Source organism: Mastomys coucha, unplaced genomic scaffold (genome assembly GCF_008632895.1).
Source record: "Mastomys coucha isolate ucsf_1 unplaced genomic scaffold, UCSF_Mcou_1 pScaffold9, whole genome shotgun sequence".
Taxonomy (NCBI): domain Eukaryota; kingdom Metazoa; phylum Chordata; class Mammalia; order Rodentia; family Muridae; genus Mastomys; species Mastomys coucha.
Window position 1 is genome coordinate 59595528 of NW_022196915.1, and position 17691 is coordinate 59613218.

General features: G+C 44.7%; 1 protein-coding gene across 13 annotated transcripts in view; it reads left to right on the forward strand.

The window, feature by feature from the left end:
- The window catches only part of Rcbtb2 (RCC1 and BTB domain containing protein 2), a 43180-nt gene that overhangs the window by 18897 nt on the left and 6592 nt on the right, over positions 1-17691 (forward strand). For 12 of the 13 annotated variants that reach the window (XM_031360937.1, XM_031360942.1, XM_031360945.1 and 9 more), the window contains 9 exons: positions 3669-3824; positions 4028-4178; positions 6363-6529; positions 8062-8220; positions 8344-8451; positions 9596-9738; positions 14302-14492; positions 14965-15091; positions 17281-17420. In XM_031360937.1, coding sequence (XP_031216797.1) covers positions 3669-3824; positions 4028-4178; positions 6363-6529; positions 8062-8220; positions 8344-8451; positions 9596-9738; positions 14302-14492; positions 14965-15091; positions 17281-17420 — 1342 coding nt within the window. The remainder of the gene's footprint in view (positions 1-3668; positions 3825-4027; positions 4179-6362; positions 6530-8061; positions 8221-8343; positions 8452-9595; positions 9739-14301; positions 14493-14964; positions 15092-17280; positions 17421-17691) is intronic. The other variant, XM_031360947.1, reaches the window with a different exon arrangement.

The window sequence follows — 17691 nt, forward strand, 5'->3', positions numbered from 1 at the left end:
AGCCCTGGCTGTCCTGGAACTCACTCTGTAGACCAGGCTGGCCTCAAACTCAGAAATCTGCCTGCCTTGCCTCCCAAGTGCTGGGATTAAAGGCATGTGCCACCACTGCCCAGCTATCATTGCAGCTTCTTGAACATGGGGGATTTCAAAACAATGCCAGATTCCAACTTGAGGTTTATTTTTGCATGCCTACTGATACTGTTTGGCAAATGACTGAAGAAACAGTAATTACTGCTTCAGAGTTGTCCCAGATATGAAAGTAGAAGGTGTCATTCTTGGCATAGGGGTTGCAACTAGCTGAGGAAACATGGGGTGGAGAGGTGGAAATAAGGGCTTGCAGCCACCCATCAGACATTTTTTTTCTTCGTTTAATCAGTACTGATTGTATACAAGCCTTCCTTCAAGGCACCAATGGTGTCGTGATGATACTGAGCTTATATTTGTATATTTTTAAAATTTAGAAGTTAGGCGTCTCCAGTGTGCAGACAGTTAACAGCTGTCTTTGAAGACCACTTTATGACATATATATGGTCCTAGGAGAGAGGGCATATGCTCATGAAGTTATCATGCACTCTTGGGGTTTTTGTGATCCTCCAAGGTTATGTGCTGAGGTCCAAAACCCAGGACTTCAGTGCAATCAATTTCTGTGGGCATGAGGTCACTGGAGTAAAGAGCCTAGTTAAGATGACGTCATTAAGGTTGGCACTAATCCAGCTTAACTGTGGGTTTCTCAGAAAGGGAATTTTGGACACAAAGATCCACATACGAGGCAGGCAGTACAGACAGACAAAGGGAAGAAAGCCCTTTGCAAGCCAAAAAGTAGAGCCTGGAATAGATCTTTCCTGAGGGCTCTTTAGGGGCAATCTAGTTGACACCTGGATTTGGGACTTGAATGTCAACTTGCCACAAAGTAGACTCACTTGAGTAGGGAGACTTACCTGAAGAAGTGACCTGATGGTCTTGATTGGTGTAGGAAGGTTCACCTTGGCTGGGAGGCACCTTCAGGTAACAAACCAGATAAAAAGCTATTTCAGAAGGACAATTACCCCTCCCTCCTTGGCTTTTCCTCTTGATACCAACTTGGTTTGTCCTGTCACGGCTGCTGATTCCTTCCCTGCTAGTAGATCAGTGTTTCCAAGTATCTGCTGTGGACTAGGGACACTGGTTCTCCAGGAACTTTCTGTGCTTCCCACACCAGATTTGGGACTACAGCGTCCATACCTTGTGGACTGAGTAACTGCTGGTTGTCAGCTGCCATTGAGTGAGTGGGAAGCAGGAAGTGTGGTCCAGGACACCACCAGAACCTAATGAGTTTGCTGACTTTCACGCAGAAGTCTAGGGAACGTGTGTGACCATGGGCTTTAAGAGTGTGGGATAGGGAACTGGCGAGATGGCTCAGTGGGTAAGAGCACTGACTGCTCTTCCGAAGGTCCTGAGTTCAGATACCAGAAACCTCATGGTGGCTCACAACCACCCGTAATGAGATCTGACACCCTCTTCTGGTGTGTCTGAAGACAGCTACAGTGTATTTCGATGGAGAGAGCAGGGCTGGAGGGAACAGGCCAGAGTGATCCTGAGTTCAGTTCCCAACAGCCACATGATGGCTCATGGCCATCTGTACAGATACGGTGTACTCATACACATAAAAAATAAATAAATAAATCTTTTTTGTTTTTTTTTTTTTGTTTTTTTTTTCCAGAGCTGAGGACCGAACCCAGGGCCTTGCGCTTGCTAGGCAAGCGCTCTACCACTGAGCTAAATCCCCAACCCCATAAATAAATCTTTTAAAAAACAAAAAAGAGTGTGGGATAGGCCAGGCAGTGGTGGCGAATGCCTTTAATCCCAGCACTTAGGAGGCAGAGGCAGACGTATTTCTGAGTTCGAGGCCAGCCTGGTCTACAGAGTGAGTTCTAGGACAGCTAGAGCTATACAGAGAAACCCTGTCTCAAAAAACAAACAAACAAACAAACAAACAAAGAGTGTAGAAATGTGGAATAGTGGTAGAAGGGGAACATAAAGTTGAATCCATCTGAGTTTGTCAGTATGAACCCAGTGAACAGAGATTCTAGGTTTAATATTGAACATTGCACAGTTCAGGGAAAAAGAGAAAGGTACCAAGAGTTTATTTGGTTTGTTAGTTGAATTATTTGGAAAAAAAGGTGGTCTAATGGGATTGGGCCTTGATATTCCTTGTTTTAGTGTTGATAAAGGGATTTTAAGGCATAGGAAAACTGGAGCAGGTTTGTTGCTTAAAACCTAGTCCTCCAGAATGGATAGGCCCAGAAGACATGCCCTTCCCTAATACTGTAAGATGCACAATGGTGAGAGGGTGCCAGCACATTTGAAGAACTTCGTTGCCATCCTTGTCCTTGTGACAGACCTTAGGGTTGGAGATGCTGCAACACAGTTGGATGCATTAAATTTGATGGGCTTAATTAGACCCTAGAGCAGTAGGCCATGAAGTAGCATAGAATTGCCAAAGGCAAGATGAACCTGCTTATCAGCATAATGGGCACCACAGGCAAAACAATGCCCATAAAGACCTGTGCCTTAGCTTGGGTTTCTATTGCTGCAGCAAAACACCATGACCAAAAAGCAACGTGGGGAGAAAGGGTTTATTCAGTTTACACTTCCAGATTATAGTTCATCATTAGAGGAAGTCAGGACAGGAACCTGGAGGCAGGAGCTGATGCAGAAGCCATAGAGGGGTGCTGCTTACTGGCTTGCTTCCCATGGCTTGCTCAGCCTGCTTTCTTACAGAACCCAGGACCACCAGCCCAGGAATGGCGCCACCCACAGTGGGTTGGGTCCTCCCCCATTGATCACTAATTGAGATAATACCTTACAGCTGGGTCTCATGGAGACAATTTCACACGTGAGACTCTTACCATGACTCTTGTGCTAAGTTGACACTTAAAAGCAGCCAGTACAGCCTAGCCTATAAAGGGCAGTATAAGGCTAGTGATTTTTAGATGACATGCCTCACATGGGCCTTTGGGACTAGCAAGTCAATAATTGTGTTTCCTGGGATGAAATAGATATGTTTCAGCTTTTTTGTTTGATACGTTTGTGTAGAAACGTCTAGAACACAAAGCAAAGACATGTTACATTGGGTTGCAGTAATGGAGATTCATGGCCCATCAGTCAGTTTTCAGAGTTGAGGCAGTTTACAGTCCCAGAGCCCTTGAGTGAAGGGAAGGCTGGGTCTCCCCGACAGGGGGAACCTTGATAGAAGAACTAAGAGATATGCTCTCAGCTAGAATGCATAAGACTTCTACTGTACGAAGGGTCAGCGGATGTAGCAGCTATCCTCCTTCCTCAGCCTGTGTCTGCTTAACGAGCCTGTTTCTACAGCCACATTTAAGCTATAGCCACTGTTTAATGTGCTGCTAACATTCAGCTGGTCACGGTCCACATTTGGGTGAGTGGGTTGACTGTGAGGATGTGATTTTGCCCAGGCCACTGGTGCCTGGTTTGGAGCAGTACAGAAAAGGGCTATGCACAGTTCTGCAGCTGTGAGTGGCTCTCAGCAACAAACGGCACCAGATGTGGGTTACTCCTAGTCAGGCCAGGTCAACTCTACTCTGGAGAAACAAGAATCAAAGAATGTTTTCGTTTGTATGTTTCTTTAATTGCTTGTCTCAGTACATAAGTCTGGCTCCTTTCAGTCAGTACAGGCTACCCTGTCGTCGTTGAAGATGTTAGATGTGGGAAAGTGGCCAATTTTCTCCCTTTGTTCTGAGGAAGAGCTACAGTTGATCCGTCAGGCTTGCGTCTTCGGCAGTGCTGGCAATGAAGTTTTATACACTACAGTCAACGATGAGGTAATTTGGAAGAAAAAAATTCAACCACTCATATTTTTAGTAATGGGTTGAAGACATCGGGGGAAAAAGCCTTTAAACAAGTATGGAAAGTCAATTTTTATTTATTCTGGGACACGGCAGTTTGCTTTAGGAAGGCTGCCTGAGGTAATTTATAGAATTTTCAGAAATGTAGCTCCTTGAACTGACTGGTTTATTTCCCACAGATTTTTGTGCTTGGCACAAACTGCAGTGGCTGTCTGGGGGTAGGTGACATTCAGAGCACTATTGAGCCTCGGAGACTGGATTCTCTAACTGGCAAAAAAATAGCCAGCCTCAGCTATGGGAGTGGCCCTCATATCGTCCTTGCAACAACAGGTAATAGGAACTCAATGGACAGGTTTGAGGCATTGCTTATTTGTTAAGAAATAAGACCAGGATGCCCTGAGATTGGGAGCAAACTTTCTGATTGAGCAAGAGTTGCTGGTTCTGCCCTGTGAGCTTGGCCATGCATTAGGCAACATGAAGTCTGACTGTACCGGAGTAGCAGGGTAAGGTAGTATAAGACACGGGGTCTAAACAGATGCAAAACAGTACACCCAGCCCTTCTGTTCTCTCGGTGAGTGTGATTGTTAGTGACAACTCTACTTACTCTGGGGCTTAGAAAGCCTACACTCCTGGGCTGTGAATTGATAAGCCACATGTTGATTTTGCCATCCCTCTAAATCTTAGCAGTCTGTGATTCTTTCAGTAAGTAGTGGCTGATAGAAGTTTGCCTAGTAACTAAGAAAACAGTCTCTTGGCTACATCACTAGAATTACACTATGCCTTTGAGGTGCACATTCCAGGAATTTGGGAGGGGATTCCAGGGTAGGCCAGATTATTCAGACTCTTTCTTAGTTAAAAAAGAACTAAAGGCCGAGGCTGGAGTGATGGCTTAGCAGTTAAGGAAAGCTGAAGTCGGGGAAGGATAGGGTCAAGGGAGGGCAGAGGAGGCCTGTGAGCTGTTCTGCTGTTGAGGCACCTACCTGCCTAGCTGCCGCTGAGCTGTGGTTTGTACTCCTGAGCTAGAGGGTCCCAGGTCAAGGTCCTGTGTAACTGGAGTGTACCCTAGGACTGCAAAGGCTATACCCTCAGCACAGGATTGGTCTCTTCCTAACGACTGAACAGACTTCCTTACTTGGCGCATTCCAGAGAAGGAAAAGGAGAAAAGTGAATTAAACCATCCCTGAATTTGCAGCTATAGATTTGTGTCAAGTCAGACTGAATGGTCTGGGAAGTCTCAGGCCTTGAAGTGTATTAAGGGTGTGATAGAGATTCATGCAGATCCTTTCTAGAATGAGTTACCTCTATGGAAGCCTGGAAGAATCATCAGAAATAGCTTTTCGGTGTCAGTAAGCCACACGTGATCTAAGATAAGCAGTTGTGTAGGGCGCTAAGCACCGTGCATGTGGCAAAGAACACATCCTTGTGGCCTTTCCTTGCTGTTTTAGAGTCGGCCAGTGCTTCACTCCATCAAGTGCCTGCTACTGTCAGCTGAGCAGAGAGATTGGCTTTGTACGAAAAGGACTGAAGGCAGTGGAGGGAGCTGGGTATTTGCAGGCGGACGCTGTCCTGTTTGGGAACATGGCTCCTGGCTCATCCCCTTCTTGGTCTCTCCAATCAGATAACAGCGTAGCCTTGCTTGCTCGTGTGGAAAGTGAGCCCGAGTGAGCATTACCACACTTGGGTTGGGGACAGCACCAGAGCTCAGTCCAACCAACAACTTCCTGTAGAGTCTTAACAACATGAGACCCAGTAGAAGCAGCAGACAGGTGATTAACAAACATGAGCTGTTAGAATATCAGACAAGATGGCAGAAAAGAAAATATCTGCAGAGGAAAAAAGATCTATATCATAGAAGATTTGGAAAAGACCTAGGGAACAATTACTGTCACGTGAACCTTGATTGGACAAGTTCTATAGCAGTTTATATACCACAAAAGAAGAAAATCAAACCAGACGATCAGATAAATCACTTAGAATACAGCCTAGGCAATGGGGTAGAAAACACAAATGACATGGAGCATACATGTGATTCATTATTCAAAGTGCAGAATCAGAAAATGAAATTCTTATATGCAAGGTACACATATGTAGGGCTTTGGGGGAAACATGCTATGTTTTGGGCTGAGTAGTGTGTGGGTATATGATTTGTTATCCATAAAATTGCACGTTTTATGATTTTTTATAATTGTATGAGTAACAGGATAAATTTTAAAATTTGGTCATCTTATCAAAAGGAAGTGAAGATCCAGAAGAGCTAAGGAACACCTTACACCGTTTTATTTATTCAGAAACCAACATCGAGCTATATTTTAACTTTGTGTATTTTAAATCCATCATGTTGCTTTGATGTGGAAAGCAGTTTGTGCTTCCAAGTAGATTCTCTCACGAGGGGAATTTGGGGGGGCGTCAAGCAGCCTTTGCAGCTGGATGGTGGGTTCCATGTGTGGTGGGCAAGGCACGTGTCGCACTGTCCTGCAGGTGCTGTGAAGGCTGCTCACCTTCTTCTGTTTTCAGATGGAGAAGTCTTTACCTGGGGTCACAATGCTTATAGCCAGCTGGGCAATGGGACAACGAATCATGGTTTAGTGCCCTGCCATATCTCTACGAATTTGTCAAACAAACAAGTCATTGAAGTCGCCTGTGGGTCTTACCATTCTTTGGTTCTAACATCCGATGGAGAGGTGAGGATAATCAGCATAAGCTCAGAGAACTTTCTTTTCTTTCTTTCTTACCTTTTGTTAATATGATCTATAGATTCCTTTAACTGAGCCCACAATGTGATTAGGCAGTGAAATTGAATGTTACTGTCTTAGTTTGCTTTGTATTGCTATGATAAAAGACCATGATCAAAAGCAGCTTGGTGAAGAAGGGTTTATTTGGTTTTCAGGCTACAGCCCATCATCCAGGGAAATCAGGATAGGAACTCAAGACAGAAACCTAGAAGCAGGAACTGAAGCAGAGGCCATGGAGGAACTCTACTTACTGGCTTATTTCCCATGGCTTGCTCAGCCTACTTTCTTATCCTTCCCAGGACCATCACCAGCTCAGGGGTAGCACTGCTGCCAGTGGAGTGGGCCATGCCACATCAATCATTAATCAAGAAAATACCTTACAGACTTGCCTGCCAACCATCTGATGGAGGCATTTTCTCTCTTGAGTTTCTCTCTTCTCAGATAACTCTAGTGTATCAGTCAGGATTCTCTGGAGAAACAGAACTTATAAAATGAATCTATCTTTTTATCCATCTATCATCTGTCTATCTATCTATCTATCTATCTATCTATCTATCTATCTATCTATCTATCAGTCTATCTATCATCTATCTTATCATCACACACACATACAATGGGATTTAGCAGCTACATAGGTTATAGCTAGTACAACAATGGCTGTCTACCAATGGAAGGTCAAAGAACCCAGTAGTTGTTCAGTCCCTCAGGTTGCACATCTCAGCTGGGCTTCAGTGTACATGGGAATCTGAAAGAAGTAGACCCTAAAGCCGGTGAAGGGATGGCCTTGGTAGTGAGGCAAGAATAAGTAGGCAAAAGAGTAAGCTTTCCTCCTTCCATCTCCTTATATGGGCTCCAGCAGAGGTTGCAGTCCAGATCAAAGTTAAGTCTTCCCACCTCAGAAGATCTGGGTAAAAGGTGGAACTTCTCACTTCAGATGATTTAATCAAGAAAGAATCTCTCACAGGTGTGTCCAACCATTTGTTTTAGTTAATTCCAGATTAGTCAAGTTAACAACCAAGATCCATCACACCTAGCTTGTGCCAGGATGTCAAAAGGTAACCAGTTATGCTGAGCTATGCAGAGATGTTTAACTACCCACTTCCCTCAAATTCAGCCTTATTCTTGCTAGCAATTTATTGTCATGGTGGTTTTATTATGAAGTTTCCCTGAATGTAGTAAGGACTTCAATCACTACAAATCTTAAAAGGGCCCATTATTACTTTTATATTGCTGTAAAAAAAAAAAACATATTATTTGCAAAATACCAAGTCTCAAAATGTTGAAAAGTATGGCTGCGGTGAAGTAGGTATTTTTGTATTCTATGATAGTTTTCCGAGTTTTATAATACATTCTCTGCCTGTATTAGAGATGAGTAGGGAAGCTCCCTGAGAGGTGCTGAGGTGCCCTGAGTGCTGCCCAGTGTCCAGTGGAGACAGTTTCCAAGTCGTGTGCTTTGTTTACCAGTCTTTTCTTTCACACAGGTATTTGCCTGGGGTTATAACAACTCTGGGCAAGTAGGATCTGGATCAACAGCTAACCAGCCCATTCCTCGAAGAGTCACTGGATGTTTGCAGAATAAAGTAGTTATGAACATAGCATGTGGGCAGATGTGTTCCATGGCCGTGGTGGACACTGGAGAGGTAGGAAAGTTGCTTCCTACTTTTTAAAAAAGCTTTCTTTGCCTCCCTAGTGTCACACAATCATGGCATGCTTCTTACAACACAACTGAGCGACTGAGTGCTAAGTCCCCTCTCTTTCCTCAGGTCTACGTCTGGGGTTACAATGGGAATGGGCAGCTGGGCCTGGGCAGCAGTGGCAACCAGCCCACCCCATGCAGAGTGGCCGCCCTGCAAGGCATCCGTGTCCAGCGGGTATGTCTTCTGTGGCTTGTGGGTAGTGCACCAGATCCCACTTTCCTTATGCACGTGAAAGCTCAGCGGCTTTGGTGGTTCTGGTGAAGTAAGGCTTAAAGCCTTCCCTGAACTAAGGTGCAGATCCTCAGAGAGATGCTCTTTCTATGGCGCCTGTGGGAGCTGCCCTGGGAATGTAGGCTTCACACCCTTTCCTGAAGTGTCTTGGACAGCACATATACCAACAGTTCTAAAAATCTTCATGCCTTTTGGCCTGTAATTCTACTCTTATAAGGAACTGAAGAAAAAGTCTCTTTTTTTGTTGTTGTTGTTTTCTAAGAAAAAGTCTCTTATAAAATTAGTTAAGTCACAATAAAATTCATTAATATATAATTAATATGCATTAAAAGCTACAATTTTAACAAAGGAATTTGGGGGAGAGAATAAACAAAAAATGGGTAAGATGAATATAAGAAAAAATAATTTCCTAATGTAATGGCAAATGAACAATTAGATGATGCTGTTCTTGAGGCGGTCTCATGTTAGCTCAGGCTGTTCTTACACTTGGAGCCGTCTTGCCACAGCCTTCTAACTACAGAGATTACAGTCTGTGTCATCACACCCAGATTACAAAGGATTGTTAATAATAGGGAGAAAGCAATGTAATGAAAATGTTAGGTTACAAGATATAAGGTAGCTGTGTATGTATGCTACCACTTAAAAATGTGTAAGTGCATATTCTATATCTGAATAGGTAGGAAAAAATGACGTCAGACCCTGATCACGCTGAGCTCTGATCTTGAAAGATTTTCACGTTTACACATTTCTCCATTTCCCACAGTAAACATATTTTCTTTCAATAACTAGAAGAAAGAATTAGTGTGTCTGTCTTATGCTGGGCTCATTGCCGCTGGTTTTTACAACAGTAATGAGTGCTGTTGGAGAGCTGGGTGCGGTAGGTGAGCCAGCTGAAGAACTGGGGCTGATGACTGCAGTGCTGGCCACACAGCTGGGCCTGTGCTAGTTCAAAGAGTACTGGTTAATGTATTGGTTAATATGGGCAGACTACCTGCTCTAGGTTGTCAGTTTCTTTTTAACCTACTTTGTAGCAGTGGTGAAACCTTTTGTTACTTGCTGACCTGACATTTGTTTTTTGTTCTTTCAGGTTGCCTGTGGCTATGCACACACGTTAGTACTAACAGATGAAGGTCAAATATATGCTTGGGGTGCAAATTCTTATGGCCAGTTGGGCACTGGCAATAAAAGTAACCAGTCCTATCCTACCCCTGTTGTTGTGGAAAAGGACAGGTAATGTGTACATTTCCAAATCACCTCAGTGGTCTCTAGTAATTAAACAGCTCTTAGAATTCATAATATAGAATTGTGGGAAAGTACTCGTATCACTCATTAGACTTGTCTTTAACCAGACTGTTTGCTCCTTTTTAAAAGTTGGCTTGTTGCCTGGCAGTGACACACGCCTTTAATCCCAGAACTTGGGAGGCAGAGGTGGGTGGGTCCTCTGAGTTTGAGGTCAGCCTGGTCTACAGAGCGAGTTCCAGGACAGCCAGGGCTACACAGATCCTCCTGCTGTCAGCTCCCTGTATGTCATATGTACCTTAGAGCTGCTCCGTACAAACTACAGTGACTGAACTGTCACTCGCAGTTCTGTATATGCCTGTCTTCTAAGTGCTCTCTCCCCATTTTTTATTTTTATCTTTAAAGAGAAGCTGGCTGTATTTGAGGTCTGCTTTCTAGATCTTGGGAGAATGATGGTCCTTTGTGGGGAGCTAATCTCCTAGCTGCTTATGAAAGCTGATAGTTGGAAGGCAGGGTGATCTTGTTGTTTGAACTTCCAAACTATCGACATGCAGAGGAGTGAAGTGCTAGAAAATGAGGACTCAGTTGTATGCACTGATGTAATTTCCAAATGATCCTAACGCTTTTGAAAGCGTCTGGCTTCCTTGGGCAGTCACGTAACTGTCTTTCCTTCTATCATCTGACTCAGTGGTATGGCACATAAACATCACGCTACTTCCCCTTTAAGCCAGTGATGCTTTCACTCTAGAGATTAATGTGCTCTTCCTATTTTTATCCCACAGTATATTTTTATTTTTGATTTAAAATGAATGACTATATGGATAAATAGAGTGCTGGCAGTTAGGCACTTCTTTTTTATCTTTTTTCCATTGGGATTCTTAATAAATTGTCATGTTTATTTACATGCTGTAAACATGGTCAATCTTATATAACCTACATAGATCTGTAAAAAGGAACTTTTTAAGCTAAGAGTTTGAAAATAGGACCTTTGACTCCTTAAATGAGGAATAGGAGAGATTGTGGAGGCCGAAACTGGTACTCCATCAATTGCTGAACTGGTAAAGTGTCCAAAGAGATCAATGAGAACAGAAGGGATGGCTTAAGGTTTGTAACCATAACAACGCCTTAGACCTCCAGAAGATCCTTAGTGCCCAGCCTGAACAGTGGTGCTAAAGGTCACACAGAGACAGCAAGGACAGAAAGGTGAAAGGTCACACAGAGACAGCAAGGACAGAAAGGTGACTCACCGGCCCTTTCCTGAGGCGCTTCTGCACTCACCTTAGCATCTCATCACCGCCTGGCTTGGACTGCCCTGCTTTCTCTGATGAAGAATGAGACCTTCCCACTGATCCACTCTTCCCACTGAGCAGACTGTGGGCCACTGACATGGGGAGAGAACAGGAAGCAGAGAAGCAACGAAGGGGAACGATTGGTTGCCCGTGGCTTCACTGGGCTCTGAGTGCCTCCCCAGCGTCCTTGACTGAAGCCCTGGGGTTTCTGCTGTGCACTTGTGTGCTGGCTGGTGTCCATACAAGTTCTGCTGGTGATGCAGGATGGATATTCTGAAAGGATCATCCTGCTCTCCTTAGATTCCCAGTGTTGTCATTCTGAGCTTGCACAGTGTCAGGCCTCAGTTGTAAATGTGGCCAGAAAGAAAAGTATAACCTGCTAGGACTTGTTCCATACTGCCCTGCCCTTCCTGCCCAGTGGCCACGGCTCACTCATGGTCATGACTTCCTTCTTACTCTTCTGGGGCTCCTTCCAGGGAAGCCTAATTAGGAAGGGATTGTATTTTGGGTGGGGCAGGGTGAGTCTATGGTTGTTAATGCCTGTTCATAGAGAAAGAAAAATAAAATCTATGTACATTGGATTCTCTGCTCAACCAAAGGAAAAGCTTTTAAAAGGTTTGGTATGTATGTTCTTAAGTTTACCCCATAAAGGCATATTATAACTAATTATAATGTAAAATTAGCCAAGCCTTGAATTTTTGATAATTCTGTGACCTCTTGAGGTCTTTAGTATTCCACTGGGTGGTTACAGAACCATGACCAGGAACTAGATTCTCCTAGAATGCTTAGTGATAGTTAAGATGTCTGAATGCTTCACAAAACAAAGCAGGAACAACAACAACAACAACAAAAAAAAAAAAACCCTTTTATTCGCTGCTTAGCTCTCTGTATGTGAGAGTTCACTTCAGTGCTGCTTCAGCCATGCGGTACTGCAGGACCATAGTGTTCAGGGCTCTCATTCCAGGGCCATCTCTGACTCCTCCTTGTGTGTTCATCCAGGCTACCCTGAAGATGGGGGTGGCTGTGGCAGTGCCCTGCCCTGGGTCCTCCCAGCTAGCTCCCCGCTGTCTGTCGTCCACATTGTCCTTCAAACATTGTCTTCTTCTCACCTCCCTGTGCAGAGCTCTCTCTCACTCACCTGTCACATTAGCTCAAGACCAAACTCATGGGCCTTTGTTGTAAGAGACACCATAGTTCCTAGCAAACCCCACGGCTCACTTGCCCCCACACGGAGTTTTCTGTTCCAATCAGTGCCTTTCTCCTGTCTTACTATGCCTCTCTCTGCCTGTAGCTTGGCTATAGGCTTTTCTTTGCCTCACAGGCTCTGTGTTCCTCTGACAAATCCAGCGTCTGCCAGGCCCAGTAGCCCTCAGGTCTGCTGTCTTACCTAGCAGAGCTGGTAGATGTCTGTGTTTGCTGCTTCTCTCCAGGTGGAAGCCGGGCTCCCAGTCTGCCCCTGCAGCAGCTGTTTGAATGACGTTAGTCACAGAAGAAGCTGTCCCTGAGGCCCCAGTCTTTGGGACTGCCTCATTTCATTGCCCCTGGAACAATGGCTGCTTGGCAGCCTGCACCCTGTCTATAAGTTGTGCATTTTGCTCTCCCCTCTCTTGAGTTTTTTTTTTTCTTTAAAAATACAGTAAAACTGATAATAAATGATTTGGCTTCTACAATCTACTGTTGCCTCAGAGCTAGCATTGCACCCAAACAAGGCTGCTCTGATGACTGCCATTGAGGCCCTTATGTCTTCTGGGAGGGGGGAGCCTGCCAATAAATCGATGGGAGCAGTGGGCACATTTTTCTTCTAGTAGATGAATTTCATTGGCTGACTCCTCCTGTTTTTCTATATCTGTTGAAAAGCATATACTTAATAGAAAGCCAGATCGTTTGGACCATTTTCCCACGTGCAGGGCCATTCTGCCAAGCACCAGATGTAGGAGTCAGTTCCTTGATCCAACCATGCAAATGTCAGAAGAGATTAGGCAAGGTCTACCAACCCAAGTGGATGACTCAATAGTCTCTACATACGAAGCATCTCACTTCAAGCTGTGCAATGATAAGTTCACTAAACCGCCAGAGGCCCTGGCTTTGCCCTGACCGACGAGACTAAAAGTCAAAATGGAATCTCTTATGCTAAATTTCCAGGCATGGATCTGAAAACAAGTTATTTATCCAGCCTAAGGGATCAGTATTAATACAACAGCCGCATTTCCCAAACAGTCCCATTGAAATCGCGTGATACTGAAGTTCCCTGTTTTAATCCTCACACAGAAAGGGTCACTCAGCCAGCTACTCATTTCTCTGTGGTTTTGTTGAACCGACTGACTATCTCTGTTTCTGCTTATTTCTTTCATTCCTTCTGTTTACATCCACCCTCCTTTGGCTTAGGCAACTTTATCTCGTGGAGTAAGATTGCCCAATAGAAGAGAAGAGAGGGAAGGAAGTTTTGATTTTGCCCTTTTATGGCAGCAGCAGTTTAGAGAGACCCTGCTGTGCTGATTGCTGTACCATCAGCACTGTGCCCAGCACATATGGTGATCCACCAGTATATCGCATCCTTTTAGTGTGCAGAAGGCCTAGGAGCCATCAGTATATCGCATCCTCTTGGCATGCAGAAGGCCTAGGAGCCATAAGTATATCGCATCCTCTTGGCATGCAGAAGGCCTGGGACCATTCAGTATATTGTATCCTCTTAGTGTGCAGAAGTCCTAGGGTTGATCTCTGGCATTAAAACAAACAAACAAACAAAACTATTGAGTTCATTGTACAGCACAGAAGGCAGGGTGACTCTACAGCCCTCTCCTTTTAAACTAACTGATGGTTTGGTTTTGGTGACAGGGACAAGCCCAGGGCAGTTCTGCTGAGCTAGTGCCTATGTGTTGAACCCCATCCCATCTTGAGTTTTCATTCCTTGACCCAGGTTAGATGATCCATGTCTTTATTATCTAGTTAGTAATGCTTTTAAGGATAAAACATTGCATTTTTAATAATATTTTTAATAAGATGGTGTATATTTTTAAGGCCTATTGGTAATCAATAGATCCTAATGTTATAAATGCCACTAAAGTATGGCTCCAGCATTTGGTGGCTGAAAGTTTAGGTAGTGAGGTGTCCAGGTCTTGCTTTGTTCTTTCTGTTCCTTGAGCTCACCCACTTCTGTCAGCTAGTTAGTCCACACAGTCTGAGTCAAGAGCATCCGGGGAAGGAGAGGCCAACTCTTGTCCTCCTGTCAGTAATGTATCTCTGTGATGTTTGCTTGTGACTTTAGAGTCATAGAGATTGCAGCCTGTCACTCTGCCCACACATCTGCCGCCAAGAGCCAGGGTGGGCACGTGTACATGTGGGGCCAGTGCCGGGGCCAGTCGGTGATCCTTCCACACCTCACCCACTTCTGCTGCACCGACGATGTGTTCGCCTGCTTCGCCACCCCTGCTGTCACCTGGCGCCTTCTCTCCGTGGGTAAGCTCGACCTTGTCCTCTTGGGACAGTTCTGAGAACAAGGAAGAGGACTAGTGCTTTTGCTGTGTGACCTTAGGACTTCTTTGGGTACAGAACTTCTTTCTGGGGGCCCTTGGGGAAGGGAACTAAAACTACTAGGAACCAACACCAATACTAATTAGAGGTAATTTGATTTGATTGCTTTTTAACTGAATGCTGTGTCTTTTATTTTTATCTAGAAACAGTCTAGACATTCAGACCTCTTTAATCTGATTCAGTTAGTGAAATAGTTGGAAACATTTTGGTTTTGGCAAATTTACAATGAATGTTCAAAGATGTGAATCCATACCCAGAGGCAAAAGCCTTGTGTAGCTGTCAGTTGTTTGGGGAAGTCGGCATTTCCAGTGCAATGCCCAGTGAGTAGGGACCTCCTCCTTGCCTCCATGTTCAACTGTCTGTCTGAACCTAGAAGCACTGTGCTGCTTTCCCTTAGAACCCGATGACCACCTCACTGTGGCTGAGTCTCTGAAGAGGGAGTTTGACAACCCCGACACTGCAGACCTCAAGTTTCTGGTTGATGGAAAATACATTTATGCTCACAAAGTCCTTCTCAAAATTAGGTAAGAGTGGGCCTCTGTGGGCAACAAGGCCTCATGATCCCTGAGACCCAGATGGCGGGTGGGCAGACAGAGCTGGCTCCCATTCATGTCCTCTACAGGCATGCTGTTGTGGGTGAGTGTCACACTAAATAGATGTTTAAAATAATTAGTAAGAGCTCATCTCTTTTGAGGAGTGAAATTAATTCATTTACCAATCACTTCAGGTATCCAAGGGACTGTGCCAGACATTTAATTAAGAGGCAGTTCTGCTGAGGGTGGGGGACAGTGGGACAAGATGTGGAAATAAGGTGGGCCACAAGTACTGGGTTTGTTCAGGGAATAAGCCTTGGAAACTGGCTGTAGCTTGTTGCTGAGTGTAGAACAGGGCCAAGTGCTCTCATTTACTTTACTGCCTGGGGCCTGAATACAGCCCGGCAGACAGCCCTGAATACAGCCCTGCAGACAGCCCTGAATACAGCCCTGCAGACAGCCCTGAATACAGCCCTGCAGACAGCCCTGAATACAGCCCTGCAGACAGCCCTGAATACAGCCCTGCAGACAGCCCTGAATACAGCCCTGCAGACAGCCCTGAATACAGCCCTGAATACAGCCCTGAATACAGCCCTGCAGACAGCCCTGAATACAGCCCTGCAGACAGCCCTGAATACAGCCCTGAATACAGCCCTGCAGACAGCCCTGAATACAGCCCTGAATACAACCATGCTGGAGAAAAAAAAGTTGGGATGTGGCAAGGTTTTTTCCAGACCAAGGAGACCTGGGTGATACCAACACAAAAATGTCTTAAATCACATTCATTACATTTACATTTATAAATGCAAATAATTTACATTTATTTATCTGAGCAGTGAATGATATTCACCTCACCTTTATTCCATGTCACAGTCTGTGAAGCCACCACCTTACCTTCGAAATAGAAAAATCTGTCCTTCCTCAAAGATCCCATGTCCCATACTGAGCAGCCATTGATTTTTTTTCCTGTCATACACACTAAGCATTTTCTAGAAGCTCATATGTATGAAATTATATAGCGTCTCTTCTTTTTCCTCATAGCATGATGATCTGGGATTGTGTTGCCACTGTGTAAAAGATACTGAAATCTTCTTTCAGTGACTCAGAAATCCATGATGGTATTTCGGTCTCAGGTTCCCATTCTGTAAGGTTTCACCTGGTTCCCTTCACAAAGGAAATGGGGACTTAGTTTACTGTGACAGCACTGTACTCACTCAGCCTACACTGTGCCATCCTACTTTATCACAGTAGCAGTATGGTGTTCTCTCTGAGGCTGGAAGAAGAACCAGACCTATATTTGAGCTTATGGTGGTTTGTGGCAATCTTTGTCTTTCTGAAGCATGCCACGTAGCATTCTCGGAGTCTGCCTGTGGCCCAGTCTTCCCCTTTGATTGCCTTGGGGTCTACCACAGTGACTCGGCTTAATTTGATGACTTCTGTAAAGAGCCTGTCTTCACATAAGTTCACATTGTCAGTTAGCTCATTATATAGGAACTTTTAGGGGCATAATTCAGACAGAATGGAGTAAAGACACATAATTATTCAGTTACAAGAACAATGCTGATCAGTAAAGGCAGTGTGAGAGGGAGGTGTCAGAGGTCCCTCCACGTGTCCGTCAGTCCAGCCATAGTCAGCTGCCTGGGCTGCCCACAGCAGCAGCAGGCTGCATTTGCAGTCTTGCTGATTAAGCAATTGAAATGCAAGGAGCCAAGGCCAAGGCAAGGGTTTTGGCAGTGCTCTGTGCCTATACAAAAATGCCTGAGATAATTAACTGACACAAAGGTTATTTGCTTACTTGGTGCGACTGAACTGTAACTCCAGCTTGAAAGCTTACTTTAGCTTGGGTTTGATTTGGAGGTTTTGTTTAGGGGCCTCCTGAGAGGCAGCATGGTGGGAAGTGCTCACTGGAACTACCCTGCTACTGTCACAAGCCAGGGGTCAAAAGGAGCTTGGTCTCTACAAGTCCCTTTCAGTGCATTGCCCCAGTGGTAGACCTCACACTAAGTCCCCTTCTCTAGCTCTACCTCTTAAAGGTTCTACCACCTCCTATTATTGCTACCCTGGGACCAAGCTTTGACAGACTAGCAAACAGGAAGATATGCAATTTCAAGAGAAAGTCCTCAGGTAGCCCTCTGACTCCAGTCCAGAACCTGGGCTATGATCTTTCTTTCTTCTTTCAGGTGTGAACATTTTCGTTCTTCATTAGAAGACAGTGATGATGATATTGTAGAAATGAGTGAGTTTTCGTATCCTGTGTTCCGAGCTTTCCTGGAATATCTTTACACAGATAACATCAGCCTGTCTCCTGAGGAGGCAGTAGGTAATCACCACGACTTTACCAAGGAATTGGCAAATGTTGAGTAGTTAGGAAAGGGGCTTCTTTCTAGGCCAGGAGACAGACACTGTGATGACTGCAGGAGCTCTTCCAGTGATGTTGAACCTGAGCTTTTCTCTTTTTTGGTACTTGGATGCAACATTTGGCTTTTCTCAGATTTTGCCACTGAGCTACACCCTCAGTCCCAGAACCGAAACTTCCCTTGCTGCATATGAAGGTTGAGTGGGTAGGTCTAGTAAGAGGTCACTAGAACACC